Consider the following 15309-nt stretch of genomic DNA (forward strand, 5'->3'; position numbering starts at 1 on the left):
TTTCAAATGCGTTGGAGCCCTCAAGCACTACTTTGTAGTTCCGTTCCATATGAATGAACTTTCATGTGCATAGAGGGATATTGCAATCTATGGGCAAAAATTTCGAGTTCCCTGCTTGTTTGGAAACCCTTCCCTTCCATGGACTTGGAATACCCCTAGCAAGATTAGAAATTAACAACCAATTGATCTTACAACAGTGAGCATGTACAAATCATGTAGATCATTTGCTTATCAATGATCATGCATGGTTAATGAATAATGTCAATTTTGTAGGGGTCTTTTCAAGGGTAGAGCTTGATGGAAATCTATAGTGATGGTGGGTTAGCTTGATACAACCCCTTTTGAATACAAAGCTCTTCATTTGGAAAATGTTGGAGGGTTGTCTCCCCTCACTGTGGCCCTCTTGAGACGCATCATTGCAAATGGCTCATGTTATAGTCGAGGAGACCTCTCGTCATAGGTTTTTGGCTTACTTGATCACTCAATGCATATGATCTCTCATGTCTTGAGTTTGGCATTCAGTTTCGAGAAGCTCCATGCATTCGTAGGACAAGGTTTTTGGAAACCCCAAAGTTACAAGATTTGTGTAGCCACATGTATTGGTGGTTTTTCACTTTTTATGCTTTTGGGAATGTTGGCATAATTAGACTATTTGTAATGCTTTCATTTCTAATTCAACTTTGGTGCACATAGCCATATCAATCATTTGTGAGGTCTCTTATAGTGGCAATTGAGAATGATCAAGTACGTGGGTCTTCTTACTAGGGATGATCTAGCTCCCTAGTGTGTTGCCATCTCTTTAGTCACTTTGGGTGATACTTAGTAGTCATATGACTCCTGTACATTTTTCATAATTAATACAATTAGAGAGAGAGATTAATGTCTACAAAAGCTAAATGTGGCCTATGAGTCAAAATTGAAGTACATCCTTGTCTCATGTCATCTCATCGTGAAAGTGGGCACAATAAATCCTAATATGAGGCTATTATCTAAAAAACTCTAAGTCTAAGAATTGTATGTACATGATATGTAGATACTACACCTATCTCTAAGGATCTAAAGGTGAGCACTATATGAGGGAGTGTGTGTGTGCACACATGTGTCCTACCCACCTGTTACGAACCTTCACAGGACTTCAAGCCATAACTTGTCATGAGGCATAAAATGGCACAGCAAAAAGGCACACAAGATATATCAATAAGGAGTCCTTTGTATTCATGATATCGAAAAAAACATTGAGGCACATCTTAGGACTACATCCTTGTGACGCCACACATGTGAGGGTTCACCACTAAGTATAGAGAATCACATGTAGAGTGGAAACCAAGTTGAGCTCAGAGTCACTCTACTACTCCCTATGTATGTGTTTCTGGCTCCAACGCCATGGTATAGCTACCAAGCCCATACCCTTACACTGGGCGTGTTATTTGCTAAAATTTGGAAGAGAACCTAATGTGCCAATAAAGTTGAGAGGGAGTCATGGCTTGATAGGGACACACAACATACAATTCAAAAATGTCTTGGATAGAGCTGAAGCTGTGGAAGGACACTTTCTTTCAAAAGGAAGGTGAGCTATGTTACTGACTCAAAATCACATACAAGAAGAAAGAGATGCGGCTCAAATTGATCGAATAGACAAAGAAGACCATCAAAACACTGGAGAAGATACACAAAGGAACAAATGTGTTGTGCAATCTCAAAGAGAAGACTGAAGAGCTAGATGAAGACTTGGAGGAGGTTGACTACTAGTTGATCATGGTGCGAGAGAGAGCTAGGTCGTGGCAAGTAAAGATGGCATGAGACCTCGACATAGAACTGTAAGAAGAAATCATGTTGAGGTGGAACTAAGAGATTGCCTCTAGATATGAAGAAGCCAAAGAGGGGGCCAAACTGTATTGAAGCAGATGAGAGCCAAAAGGGTCCAAGAGCTAAAGAATGGAGTGAAGCCAACCAAAGAAGAACCAAGGAGCCAAGAAAAGAAGAAATAGGTGAAGGAAGAAGAAGAGTTATGGTTAGATAAAGACAAGGGAGAGGATAAGCTCAACCTAGATCTTGGAACACCTCGTCCCCAACAAGAAAGAACAGACTGCTACTACCACAACTACGATATTGAATACTACTACCAAGAAGGCTACCTTAAAGACCAATACCTCTACAATGAATACCCTCTTGAAGGAGATGGATACTACTACCCGAAAGATTATCCCATCAATTACCACCTAGAGGAGAATATCTCTACACCAACTATCCCTATCTTGAAGTATGTCAACTCGAAGGAGTTCAAGAAGAAGGAAAAATGATAGAGTATTATGTGAAGAGAGAAGGATGGAGAATGGATATGTGTCAAGGTAGAAAATGTTATGAGGGAGTTAGGATACAAGCAAGAAGAGGAAGATAGGTGGACATGTCAGAAGGATGAACCCTTACACCCATAGCTTGCAACCCAACTGAAAGAAGAACTAGTGTTAGAAGAAGATAAGGGGGAGGATGAACTTGATCCTGATCTTGGAACACCTCTATCCCAAAAACCCAAAGAAGAAGCGAAAGGCAATGTCAAGCTTAGCTTAGATCTTGGAACACCTCGAACCCAACAATCCCAACCCCAACAACCGATGACACCCACAAGATTCAATGATGATAGGCTAGGAAGAGAGTTGAAGGAGAGAATCATGCAAATATAGATGAGATAGAATAAGATGATAGGATAGAAGAAGAAAAATACTTATTAGATAGAGCCATAGAGAATATCAAGGAAGAGATGAAATAAGAAAAAAAATAGAAGAGCAAGTAGAGTTAGCTAGCAAGAAGCTAGAAGAGGGATATGAGGAATCAAGTAGAAGAAAACAAGAAGAAGAAAGTTAAGAAAAAGATTGAGCAAGTAGAAAGAGGTAAAGGAGCTAAGCTAGAAGAAAGAGTATGGAGAATTGGGAAGCCAAAGGAAAAAAATAGGCTAGAACAAGGAGAGCAAGAAAAGATAGATCAAGGCATGAAGGCCAAAGAAGAAGGGATAGAAGATGACTTAGACTCATGCAAGAACTAGAAGGAAGAAGAGGGACAAAAGATAGACCTAGGGAAAGAAGGCCCAAAAAAGGAAGGAAAGATAGAGAAAGAAGAGAACAAGAATGAGAAGAAAAAAAGGCGAAACCAAACGCCAAGAAATGGAGGTAGGCCATTAGAGCCAAAATGAGCTATGAGAATAAAGATACCTCCAAAACTCCCAAGCTAAACTCATGGCTAAGAATGAAGCAAACCAAGCTTTCAATCCAAGGCCGCATCCCATGTCAACAAAGGTGGATCAAAGTATAGCAATCGAGTGTACTTCAGAAACTATGGAACCCGTTGGAACCATGCTCAATGCTAGTAAAGATTGAGATCTTGGCATTTAGGCCACAAGCGGTGTAAGGAGTTGTCATCTTGATCCTATGGATCCGTGACACACCAGGTACTCCAAACTTGGGTGTCACCCCACAAACTTCAATGATACCTCTACTTCCACCATCTGAATTCCGAGCTAAGTGTGACGACTTAGTCTATCCCTCTCTAAGAACTTCAACTTTAAATGAGGCTAAGAAGAGCCAAAGAGGTGCCGTGCACCAAGATCGCACCTTCTGTGTGAGAACGCAAGCTGAACCAACCAGTTTGTCTAAGTTCCAGTCAAGCAAGAAAGATCCGGAAAAGAGGCCAAGGAAAACAACCCAAGTTCTTGACTTAGCGATGATGGCAAAGTATCTTGGCAAACGAACCAAGAGACCCAAGTCCCCAAGACCCAAGGCGATGGCATGAAAAAAGGGAGGAATGGCGCACGGAGCAACTCAATGGACTGCCTCCCTTAAGGTATGGCACAACATGGCTACAACCATGCCACCACATCTTAACCCCAATAATGTGACAACTTGGGATTGCACCTACCAAGCTTGGCATGCCAAGTCACATCAAGTTAGGACTATGAAGCCTCCACTCCTTAAATGTACTAGAGTCAAGGGTGGACTGGAATGCAAAAGAATAAAGAAAACTAAGTCTAGATAGGTAGACCTTGGCTAACTTGGTAGAATAAGTTGTGTTAAGATCCCCAAGTCGTAGTGGGGTAGACAACACTGACCAGCTTGATAGTATAGGCTGTGTTAAGACCCCGCTACTACTGAGTCAAGTCCAATAGACACTAACTAGCTTGATAGCATAAGCTGTGTTAAAACCCCGGAATGAGTCAAGAAAACTACTATTAGATTGTTGAGGACATCAATCCATTAAAGGGGGGTGAGTGTAAGGGTATGGGCTTTGTAGCTATACCGTGGCATTGGAGTTAGAAGCACCTATATAGGGAGTAGTAGTGACTCTGAGCTATGCTTGGTTTCCACTCTACATGTGATTCCCTATACTCAGTGGTGAACCTCACGATTGTGATCTCACGAAGGTGTAGTCCTGAGATATGCCTCACCGTTGTATCTTTTGATATCATGAATACAAAGGATTCCTTATTGATATATCTTATGTGCCTTTTTGTTGTGCCATTTTGTGTCTCATGTGACAGATTATGACTTGAAGTCGTCCCGTGAAGGTCAATACAGGTGGGTAGGACACACGTACAAGCGCTTTGTAGTATCTCATATAGTGCTCGACTTGTAGTGAGCGCACACACAAGTTGTGACTCGAAGTCCCATGAAGGTCCGTAACACCCAAGGGGACATCGCATCTGTCATGTTGCATTGTATCATATTGTGTCAGGGTCGTCACGTTGCATTGCATGCCGTGTTATGGTATAATCTCCTATGTGTCTGTGAACATGCTCTCCTCTTGAGCTAGTATGCTTTGTGCTAGAGTTACTCTGATATCAAGTGTTACGGACCTTCACAAAACTTCCAGTCATAACCTATCATGAGGCACAAAATGGCATAATAGAAAGGCACACAAGATATATCAATAGGAATCTTTTGTATTCATGATATCGAAAGACATAACATTGAGGCACATCTCAAAACTACACCCTCATGATGCTGCACATGTGAGGGTTCACCACTGAGCATAAAGAATCACATGTAGAGTGAAAACTAAGCAGAGCTAAGAGTCACTACTACTCTCTATATAGGTGTTTTTGACTCAAACATCACACTAGAACAACAAACCCCCCAAGCTTGCAATGTGTGGAGAAAGAAATGAAAGAACCGAAATTGCCAGTCTAGCGGTCCTAACGCTGAGTATAGCTGAGGAGGAAAACTTGTCAGTCATTTAATGAAGATGACGTGGGACAGTGTGCACTTCTAACTTTCAATTTTGTTTTTCCAGATATTCGTTGGCCAAATACCAGCCAATGCTGTAGCCTCCCAGTGATGGCGCCTTCGTCTGTCATGGATCCTCCCGTCTTATCGATGTCCATGCAGCCAGGTAATTCTCACTCGTTCACACACACACACACACACACACACACACACACACACACTCACTCTCACTCACTCTCTCTCTCTCTTACGTGCGTCCGTGCATTCATTCCGTTGGCAAACAGTTTTACCAGGCGATGACGAGAATTCCTCAGCAAGCCTACGTCAGACCACAAAGACCACAACCACTGCCAAGTTCTAGCACACGTTTTCCTGTAAAATCTTTCTGCATTTCCACGAGTCTCCAGGAAAGTAGCAAAGCAGTGCCCCATACCTTCCAGCCAAGTCCTCCTTTAGTATAGTCCATCTCCTTGACCTAACAGACAGCCACTTTGAGTATTAATATAACAAGTCCAATAAAACAAAAATTGCCGTTGGTCGTGATAAATTTTGGCTTTGTATGTTTAATTCTGTGACTGGAGGCCTTCGCTCCGATTGCGTATCTCCAATGCATTAAACTGAGGCTGGTCAAGATATTCTATAACGACACTCTGAAAGTGATGAACCACATGGCGTCTCTCATAGGAATGTCTTGCCACTTAATTAGCACAGTGTGTCCATTATGAGTCATAACACCCATACTGTTATGGTCCCTCTGCATCGTTAGACTGATACTAGGCCGCTTCATATACCTCTCACCTAGGAATAATCGGGATAATCTTATGGCATTACTGTAAGAGGGAGGAAAGAAAAGAAAATGAAGCTGCATCAACATCTACGGGGCCAAATTGGCCTATGAGGCGAAATGCATACATCTGAACTCAAGGAACTATCACGTATCCCAAGTAGAATAAATAGAACGTGATTGGCAAAAGAAAACATCTAGCTAGGAATAAGAGATAACTGGGAAAAATGAAATACTAAGGGTCTGACATAGTTTCTACACATGGCAAAGTTGATGTAGAGGGTCTATCCAGTGGAATAATACTGCTGCCTGCACAAAGAAGCTGTTGCCTTCAATAAGGCAGCCACATTTTCAGCAAAACGCTGATGTGGAAAGGTTGCCTGGTAGTGTGGGATGGTCTGCTCTGCGAGAAGACAGCTCCGTGTCTCTCTTAGGCGATGATACCATGTGAGTGCACAATGGAAGAAGGAACACGAACATAGAGACAAAGGAACAGAGAGAGACTGCAAGAAAATAAGAAATCTGCATTGAATAAGGAAAGAATGCTGAGTACAGAAGGAGGACTAATTGGTCCCTGCACGCAGGCCACAGGGTTGGTGAGGGTGCTAGATCAGGTCGATGATGAGGGCCACATTAGAGATGGAGGAAGATGACACAACCAAAGTGCGAACCTGCCAAGGAAGGAGGAAGATGAATGAATGATTTGCCAACTAAGTGGGAAAGGCTATAAGTAGACAAATACCCCCAAATCTGGCCAACCTGAAATTTGGGGCCGAAATATTGCTACCCATCTAATTCTCACTATGCTATCCCATCTTGTTGAGACTGAGTAGTTGGCTGGTCTGTCCCTTTTAATCAGTATTTTTTTGGGCAGGCATTGGTTGATGACACGTTTATGATATTGAAAGTTGATAGGGACAACCTTCGCAAAGCCTTGGATGTTTGGGATTTGTTTGGGCATGCTTCGGGCATTCATATTAATGCCACCAAATCGTCATTGATTAGCTGCACTGAATCAAATTTGTAGGCATTGGGATGGCAAGGTGACATGGTCATATTTCAAGGCATTTGGGCTACCCTTTGGGTGTTGATATACAGGCTAAATGATTGCTGCAATGGATCTCTGAGAAGTCGGCAGCCAAGTTCCTTTATTGGATATATCAGGCCTGGCCTTTCCACATTCATTTAAAGTGTCATAGGCTATTATACTGCCAATGCTTTCTTATCATTTGCCCATCTTGCCTTGGCCCAAGAGTAGCTTGCATGACCTTACCAAGCCTATCCATTTGATGCTATGGAAAAAAGATCCGATGCATAGTGGTATTTCTTGGAGTTCCTAGAGCCATGTCTATACTTCGAAGAGTATGGGTGGAGGGTCTATCTCGGAGGTTGAGGCTCACATGGTTGCTCTATGTTGGTCATTGTTTCAAGCCATGTGTGTAGATAATCAGCCTTGGGTCTTAGCTGCATGCTTTTTTCTGGAAGACCGCGGAATTGTTCATGATATTACTAAAATGTAGGGATCATGGTGGCACATACTCAATAATGACTCCCAACCTTTGATTTCGTCCTCTGTTCTTTTAACCCATTTGATTTTTGGAAGACGGCGGAATTGTTCATGATAATACTAAATTGTAGGGATCATGGTGGCACATACTCAATAATGACTCCTAGCCCTTGATTTCGTCCTCGGTTCTTTTAACCCATTTGATATGCTTATGGAAGATAGTTCTTCGAAATGTGAATTGTCTTTCACCCAAGGATAGATCACACCTTGATTCCTTGCAATTGGAAGTATTGGATGTATCTCGCTTACTCTCATGGGAAGGCAAACAGGAGGATTGTTCCAAGTTTAGTTGAACGGCACCTTAGGGCATGGTCTCTATTGCAAATGCAACCCTATCGTTGTATAGCATGCTTATTTCTTTCCACACAGGCAAACGGGTTTTTTGGGTCTCTTGTGGATATCGTGATCCATGGGACATGATCTCCATGCATTTACAAGATTGGTACCCCTTGCCCGTGAATGATTTGGATCATCCTTCGTAAATATTGGAGACTTGCATGTTAATTGCTCATAGGTCGTGCTTTCAATCAGATCTATCATCTCTTGATCAAAGACTGCACTTGGTTGGTGGCCAAGGCCAATGTTGTTTGGGGCTTACACAAAAGCAAGGCATGGTGGAAATCAACTGTTATGGAAGGGTGGATTCACCCTTTTCAAATGCAAGATCTTTCTTTGGTGAGTGTTGATAGGTGGCCTGCCTCTTTCCTCTGGCCTCTCTAGGTGCCATATTTTGAAAGAGAATTGCCTTTTTGTACTACCAGTGTGGAATCTTCCTGCCATAGACTTATCTCTTGTCCATTGGCTAGGAAGATTCGGTCCATGCTATTTGACATTTGGAGGGCGGTGGTGGGCCCATCAGATCTATCATCTCTTGATTGGAGACCGCTCTTGGTTGGTGGTCAAGGCCAATGCTGTTTGGGGCTTACACAAAAGCAAGGCATGGTGGAAATCATCTGTAATGGAAGGCTGGCTTTACCCTGTTCAAATGCAAGTTCTTTCTTTGGTGATTATTGATAGGTGGCCTGCCTCTTGCCTCCGCCCTCTCCAGGTGCCATATTTTGAATGGTAATTACCTTTTTGTACTACTAGTGTGGAATCTTCTTGCCATAGATTTGTCTCTTGTCCATTGGCTAGGAAGATTCGGTCCATGCTATTTGACATTTGGAGGGCGGTAGTGGACCCTTTGCTCCTTCCATTGGATTGGGTCTTCAGCAAGACAAAAGATCCTACTCCTACATAGCCACATATGAAAATTTTATTTCACTTTCTTAGATTTTGGGGCTGTTGGCACAATTGGGTCACTTGGAATGCTTTCATATTTGATTCTATGTTCGAGGTTCAAAGCCATCTTGCAAGGCTGAAAGGAAATGATTGGTAGCTGGATTTGGTTTAGCAAGCTGATCTTCTCCCTAAGGAGGATTTAGTCCCTTGGCATACAACAGTCTCTTCTATTGCATTGCCGTGACTGTTGTACTTCTTATGTGATTAATACAACTACCATTATGAAAAGAAAAGGGAGATTAACGTTCTCTATGGCCAAAATCAGTCTATGAGACAACGCTATGTACAATGATGATTGTCACTAGACATCAAGGTGTGATGTGCTAAAAGATGTGATAATCAGTGATATACTGTGAAAAGAAGCTAAGGTGATGTGTAAGACAAGACAACACCCATGTAGGGGCACTACAAGAGGATGAAGCAATAGACATTTGGCTATGTGGCTAAATATGATGCCGTACATCCGTGATGAAGTAGTATGGGGGTAGCATCTGGATTGATCCCTTAGCTCTGTTAAGTATCACTCATGTCACTGGGGGATCTCCCTCATCTCTCTTTGGTGTAGCCTCCGTGTTTGGTACCCTTGCATCCGTGGTTGGCATACTGTTGTGTTCTCCGCTCTCTAGACTATCACCCCCCTTTGTTTTGGTGCTGTTTGTGTGGTCGCTATTTGGAAGAGAAGACTCCACCCTCCTAGTAACTTTAAAAATGTAAGGCAATAAATAGATAATATATGTGAGAGTGTGCAACAGAAGAGGAACATGAACATGGAGAGAGAATGGAAGAGAAAGAGTGCAATGAAAGAAGAGAATGGAAGTGATAAATCTGCATTAGACTCCAAAAGAATGCTGAATACAATGTGGACTGATTAGTCCCTGCATGCAGCCCAAAGTGTCAATGAGGGCATTTGATTAGGCGGATGACAAATGGCAGCACTGGATGATGGTGGAGAGTCCTGAATGTGGGAGTGTGCTAAAAACCTGCAAAGCTGAATGATGGCCAGGCAAGTGGAGGATGGCTATATATAGCCATAGAGTGCCAAAACTGGCCAACTGCTGTCTAAGCATATCCAAAAACTATCTGACCTGCATAAAAATGAATGTAATGATGCAGGCACCTCCAAAAAATGCTGATTGCCACATAAAACAGCTGATCACTGCCTATCAAGTGTGAATAGACCCTCCAACCCCACTGAAAAAGAAATGCAAAGGGCTGGAAACTGTCCTCAGTCAGTGTTAACACACTAAAATACTGACTGAAAAAGAAATTCATGCTCTAATCAAGATGTCTCCTCTGTCAAAACACATGACATGATTTACAAATAGAATGTCAGAGCTCTTAATGTCCTTGTCTGACCATTTTCACAGCTCTTAATAGTCTATCTCTAATCTCTTATTTAACTGTATGCTGTGGGTGTGTGTGATTGCCTATGAAATGCTGCACCAAAACTAGTTCATTGCCAAATTGTTGGCTAGCTAGCTTGCTTGTCACGTAGCAAAACTGGTTCGATTCCTACATGGCAATGGTTAGAGTGTTGCTGTCATTGGGATGTGAATTTTGAACTTATTTCTTTGGAATAATTTACTTTTGCACATGTGAATGTAAGTTAAATTGTTGACACAGAGACATGCAAACCCTAGCTTTGGTAGTCCCTCATTGGTAGAAGTTGTGGTAGATAGGTGCCAATGGGTGCTTGGTATTGAATCTTGGCTCTAGACATTAAATGCACCCTTAGAAACGACTTTTGTTGTCATGAAGTCTGAGTAACAAAATATCGTAGATGTTGATGATTTGTTTAAACAACAAAATCAGCCCATAGTCGAAGTGTTTCCAAGTGGAAAGAGAATGAATTATGGCACGCAACTCTTTGCATACACCTACAAAATTTTCTCAGCACCTTGTAAAATTCTACTCTCATGTGCCACAACATGGCCTTCTTGCATTAGAATTGCACCAATGTTCCCACAATCATCACACTGAACAAGAAAAGCTTTTCAGAGATTCGGAAAGATCAACACTAGATCTGAAGCAGGCTTCTCATTTGGCTTATTAAATGCTGCAATTTCCTTCTCAGCCCATGTAAACAGAACTCCCTTCTTTTGCAATGCATGAAGGGGTGAAGCTCTGATCACTGTCATCATTACCCTCTCCAACCGGCTGTCCACCCATCGGTGACTGCAGGCTGCCACCTTGTCCTTGGTGCTGCTGCCCACTCTCTAAAATGTCCCGCCCTTGTTGCGTGCTTGCTGCGTGAGCTGTTGTTAGCTTGTTTGGAGGCTCCTCTTGTGAAGATATGCTAGGGTTTGCAGTGAGAAAACATAGAATGTATAAACACAACCAAAACACAACTACTCAAACAGCAATGCAATAAATACAAACCCTAGATGCAGAACGCAAACTCAAAACTCAAAATGCAAAAACTCAAACACAAACAAAGAAGAAAGAGAAATTTGAAGTGAATGAATCAATGCTGTAAATGAATGAGAATGTAGAGAATGCTCAAGGGAAGAGAGGTGAGTGATGGTGTCCATTGAAGGCGGGATCCTTGGTGTTGTAACCACCAGTGAGAGCAGTAGGAGTGCTGAATAATGAAGGGCAGCAGGCTAGTCTTGATAGTAGGGCAACAACTATAGGAGAGGTGTACTAATGAAGGTGGCATGTTGGATAGCAACACACAGATGTAGCGTCGGAGAGGGGCAGCAACCAGTTGACTAGTAGTAGGAGGTGTAAACGCAGGCAGAGAAGGTGCTAGAGAGAGGAAAATAGCATGATGATGGTAGCAAGACCGCAAACACACTTGAGGGGAAGGTCCAAGTAGTAAGGCAATAGCTGGAATCAGGGTGCTAAGTGCTAGAGAGGGTCATGCTACAGTCGGTGGGAGGGGTGTGAAGATATGCTAGGGTTTGCACTAAGGAAACACATGTACAATCAAGATTGAAACACAAAGACTCAGACAAAGACAAGCAAAACTCAAACCCTAAACGCAAAACGCAAAACACAAAAACTCAAACACAGAGACAAAGACAAAGAGAAGAAACTCTGAAGTGAATGAATGTAAGAGTGTATAGAATGCCCAAGGGCAGAGCAATGCAGTATTGGAAAGTGACATGCATCATAGACGGATCCCAAGTGCTATGACCACCAGTTGAGTGCAGGAAACACCGAATGCTAATCACTAGAGTGTTAGGGAATTGAGGCGATAGTAGGAGAAGTGTTTGCTGATGTAGACGGCTTGCTAGATAACAAAAACGCAGGTACTACAATAGTTGCCCGGTGGGAGAGATGGCAACAGCCTTGGTTGCTTGGCACACCGGATGTTGAAAACGCAAGTTGATTAGGTGCTATGATGACGCAACAGATGGAGATATCCAAACAACAGGGTGATGGCTAAAAATAGGCGTCTAGGGTTGGATAGTGATGGGTTGTAGTTGGTGATGGCTGGACAGTAGATGGTAGGTGGCTGATGACTAAAATTTGCATGGTAGAGTGAGAAACCTGCACCAAAAAAAAGGCTGAATGGTGGGCAGTCTGTCTATTTATAGATGTTGAAGGGTGCCCCAAAAAAATTAGGATTTTGGGGGACTACTAAAACTCTCTCAAACCACGTACCAAATTTGTGTTTTTCATTAATTAAGCGTATTTTGGGGCTGTTTAAAAATGCTAATCAATTGTAAAGTGTGTTTTAGCTCATACCCTCTCTCAAGCCTTAAACTAAGCCTAAAAGGGAAGGCTTGCAGTGTTGACTCCAAGGTGTCCCACCCCAAAGCAGCTAGGGCATCGAACAAAGGGTGCACGTCGGCTACCTAGTGGCCTACTAAGACTATAGAGGCGATGGTTATCTTACCAAGGGAGTCCAAGTAGTCATCCTAGAGAGGAGAGGGCATCAGACAAAGGGTGCTTTTCAGCTACCTAGTTGCCTACCAAGCCCTACAAAGGCAGATGAAACCACATTGAACTTTTTTTTTGTTGGTGGAAAGTCAGTTTTAGGCGTGGCGGCTGATTAAGTAATAGTGACCCAAAAGACGGAGTAGGGATGGTACACCCAACACATCACAAAACAGTACAAGCTTACCTAACCACTTGAGGATGTTGATGACGAGGGAAAGGTGATGAAGTATCATGTGAAGAAGAATGGTGGTATAATTTGCCAGTGGAAATAGCTTAGGATCCATCCTACACAATGGGATTCATAGTATGCTACATATTGAAGAATGCTCATGTAGCAGGTGCCACTTGGATAGTGTCTCTCGTGGGAAAATTGTTCACTTGCCCAAGTGCTTTAGTACAAAGATGATGAAATCATGCAATGAATATGGGAAGGTACAACTGGGGGGGGGGGGGAAGGTCGATATCGAAGACAAGTGCCGAAGCCTGTAGAATACCAAGAAGGGTAGGAACCTCCTCTCAACGTGGATGTCGATGCTCAAGCAAGAAGAGGAGCCTGAGGATGTCGGTCTTCATGTGGTGCTGAGAACCATGTGGATGAAAATGATGAAGCATCTGTTGAGCTAAAAATGCATTAGTTTCACTTAAACAGCCCCAAAACATGCTTAATTAATGAAGTAACCTTGTTTATTTAAAAGAAATGCGTTCCTAGAGAGTGTCTATGTCCCATAAGCACAAACCCACTTGGGAGGGCCCAAACTTTCTATAAATAGGTATGCTACTCTTGTGAGAGTGCGCAACGGAAGAAGAAACACGAACACAGAGGAGAGAGAGAGAGAGAGAAAGCAGAGAATGAAGGAAGAAAACCTGCACTGACTGAAATGAATGCTGAATACACTGAAATGGACTGATCAGTCCCTGCACGCAGCCCGAAGCGTCAGTGAGGGCACCAAATCAGGCTGGAAACAAAGGCAGAACCAATGCCGGAGTGGGAGAGGAGAGAGAGTGTGCTAAACCTGCGAAAAACAATGTGTATGGCTGATGGGGGGGGCTGCTATATATAGCCCCCTAGCCATAAAACTGGCCGATTGCACCAAAAAGCAGCCACTAAAGGCTGACTGCCACAAAAAACAGCTACACCTAAACTGACAGAGCTCCTGTGTCTCCTGCCAGACTGTGACAGGAGCTCACAACTAGGAGATGACAGACTGTCACTGAAATAGAGCAGGCTAACACCCCCTCTCAGATCCTGGGAGGGTCTGAAGACCCAACAACCGCATGTGATGAAGCAAAGAAGCCTGAGGTAAGGGCTTCGTGAAGAAATCAGCCGCATTGTCCGCCGTGGGACAATAGTCCACCGCCAGCTCCGAATCCACGATCTACTCTCGAATATAGTGGTATTGAACCTCAATGTGCTTCGTGCGAGCATGAAACACCGGGTTCTTTGCCAGAGCAAGGGCACTCTGGTTGTCCACGCGCAGCTCTGTAGGTCCTGTCGGGGAAAAGCCAATCTCCGCCATCAAGCAACGGAGCCAAATGGTCTCCATAGCGGTCGAACATAAGGCCCGATACTCAGCCTCTGTAGAAGAAAGTGCCACAGTAGGCTGCTTCTTGCTGCTCCAAGAGACAACACCAGAGCCAAGGGTGAAAGCATAACCTGTAGTGGATCGTCGAGAATCACATCACCTGCCCAGTCAGAATCACTCCATCCAAAAAGAGCGATCCCATCGCCATACATGATCCCGTAGGATCGAGGCCCCTATAAATACTGAAGAATACGCAAAGCAGCCCTCCAGTGGTCCTGTGTAGGAGTCTTCATAAAAGAAGACAACAAAGCCACCACAAAAGAGATATCTGGCCGAGTGTGAAGAAGCCAGATAAGTGAACCAACAAGGTACCTGTAATGGGTGGCATCAGAAAGGGGAACGCCATTTGCCAAAAGTTTGGACTCAGGGTCTATGGGGCATGAAATAGGCCGACTCTCGGCCATACCAAACTCCGAAAGAAGCTCGGAGATGTACCGGTGCTGCGAGATAAAGATGCCTCGTGCCATCTGATAGATCTCCAGTCCTAGAAAGAAGTGAAGGATCCCTAGACCCGTCATGTCAAACTCCTGTCGTAGAATAGACCGAGTATGCTCCACCGGCGGAGTGTCGCTCCCTGTAATAATAAGATCATCTACATACAAGATAAGCAAAACACAAAGAGAACCCGCAACCCTAAAGTAGAGGTTGGGGTCACGATCGGAGCGCTGAAAACCACTCTGAAGAAAGAAGCGGTCAATCCGCTGGTACCAAGCACGAGGAGCCTGCTTCAGGCCATAAAGGGCCTTCCGCAGCCTGTAGACATGATCCTCCTTCCCTTGCACAAGAAAACCGGGAGGCTATGAAACATAGATCTCCTCTTCAAGGACGCCATTCAGAAAGGCTGACTTGACGTCCATCTGATAAACAAGCCAACTGTGGTGAGTGGCAAGAGCCAAAATAACTCGAATGGTAGACATCCGAGCTGTAGGAGCAAAAGTCTCAAAGTAATCCAAACGTGCTCTCTGTGCAAAGCCCTTGGCAACAAGCCTAGCT

General features: G+C 43.5%; 1 protein-coding gene across 3 annotated transcripts in view; it reads left to right on the top strand.

Moving 5' to 3' along the window:
* The first annotated feature begins 5127 nt into the window (after positions 1 to 5127).
* NDC1 (NAD(P)H dehydrogenase C1) overlaps positions 5128 to 15309 on the top strand; it is a 167472-nt gene continuing 157290 nt past the window's right edge. For 2 of the 3 annotated variants that reach the window (XM_087668363.1, XM_087668362.1), the window contains exons 1-2: positions 5128 to 5192; positions 5281 to 5379. In XM_087668363.1, the coding sequence (XP_087524489.1) occupies positions 5135 to 5192; positions 5281 to 5379 (157 nt within the window). In that variant the 5' untranslated portion in view covers positions 5128 to 5134. The other variant, XM_087668364.1, reaches the window with a different exon arrangement.

The sequence above is a fragment of the Lygodium microphyllum genome, chromosome 26 (assembly GCF_053477565.2).
Source record: "Lygodium microphyllum isolate KBCC chromosome 26, Lygodium_microphyllum_v1.1.10, whole genome shotgun sequence".
NCBI lineage: Eukaryota > Viridiplantae > Streptophyta > Polypodiopsida > Schizaeales > Lygodiaceae > Lygodium > Lygodium microphyllum.